The 1385-nt window shown below is 36.0% G+C and overlaps 1 protein-coding gene across 1 annotated transcript in view; it reads right to left on the bottom strand.

The window, feature by feature from the left end:
- The window catches only part of LOC108686498 (dipeptidase 1-like), a 22838-nt gene that overhangs the window by 1146 nt on the left and 20307 nt on the right, over positions 1-1385 (bottom strand). Inside the window, exons 5-6 of the mRNA XM_018191837.1 lie at positions 1058-1260; positions 105-265 (exon numbers count right to left, since the gene is read on the bottom strand). Of these exons, the coding sequence (XP_018047326.1) occupies positions 105-265; positions 1058-1260 (364 nt within the window). The remainder of the gene's footprint in view (positions 1-104; positions 266-1057; positions 1261-1385) is intronic.

Here is a 1385-nt window from a genome sequence, read left to right as displayed (position 1 = left end):
AATTATATTAATTATATTAATTATATTAATTAATTAAATTTATATTAATTAATATAATTAATTATTAATTAATTTCAGGCTGACTTATCTCATCTTCAACATACTTGTTGATGCCGTCGAAATCTCCGCCGACTCCAATATAGTCCACGCCAATCAAATTTCTAATATAGTAGATGTGTTCGGCCACATCCGAAACGCTAGCTTGAGGTCCACATTTTACAAAATAATTGTAAAACGTGACCATCACTAGTCCGCCGTTATCAGCCTGGAAACAAGCATGTGAGAATGGAGTGCGTAATTCTATAGTTGAGCTATTTGAACGTGCCTTGCACCGTCGCACCGGGAATTTCAAGCCAGCTCAATGAGAGGTGTAACGCGTAATTTTCCGCTGGTGCACGGGGAAAACTATACCCTAGCCGCACCTTTCGAAAACGAAACGTACAACCCCCGGAGCGACAGAGGGATCGATAGAATCGACGAGCGCCGGAAAGGGAGACCTCGTTATCGCGGTATCACATTCACCGTCAACTCGGTGCCGTTAATTTTCAACCTTGATAATTCGCCTCTTAACGAGCTAGAATGAACCAAGCGTTCCTTAATGGAGCACAAAACTTGACAATAGGAAGGAATCGCCGCTAGTAAATGTTTCGAGGTGCTATTGGAACTCCTGGCGCCGTTCTGGGATAATTATTTGCCCGCTGAAAGAAGATCTGAGAAGGCAGACAATGAAAAAGAAAAAGGTTTTTATCTTCGACATCGTGTTGGTCTTTTGTATCGTCAATTGTTTACAAAGCGCGAATTTTACCGGAAGAAAATCATTTAACTCGCCACGATATTTTGATTATTGTCGATGTTGTAATTATTGAAATAATTTCTGCAAAAGGAAATGCGTAAAAATTTGATTTAAATTTCTTGAAAATTATATATGTTATTATATAAATTATATATATGTAATTAAAAAAATATCCTTTTTTATCTTCTAATGGGGACAATTAATGGAAAATAAGAAACAATATTAGATGAGTTTTATAGTCTATAAAAACTTTTGTATACTTACCAGTTGTTTAAGAATATCGTCGGGCACATTTCTGGAGGAATTACAAATAGCGAACGCAGAAGAGTGTGAAAAAATGAGCGGCGCTTTACTGACTCTTAGAGCATCCCTCATAGTTGCCCTTGCAGTATGACTGAGGTCTATCAGCATTCCGAGCCTATTCATTTCTTTAACTACTGTCTCGCCGAATGCTGTCAGGCCTCCGCCTGAAAAATATTGAAATCAATATTATTTTATTGTTTGTATTTTTATGGAATCTACATTAAAAAGATTATGATGATAGATCTTTTAAAAGATTATCTATTTTATTAATATCTATTTTATTTAATAT

The sequence above is a fragment of the Atta colombica genome, unplaced genomic scaffold (genome assembly GCF_001594045.1).
Source record: "Atta colombica isolate Treedump-2 unplaced genomic scaffold, Acol1.0 scaffold187, whole genome shotgun sequence".
Classification (NCBI taxonomy): Eukaryota; Metazoa; Arthropoda; class Insecta; order Hymenoptera; family Formicidae; genus Atta; species Atta colombica.
Note: the sequence above shows the minus strand (reverse complement) of the source record. Positions and strands in the feature narration are given on the sequence as shown.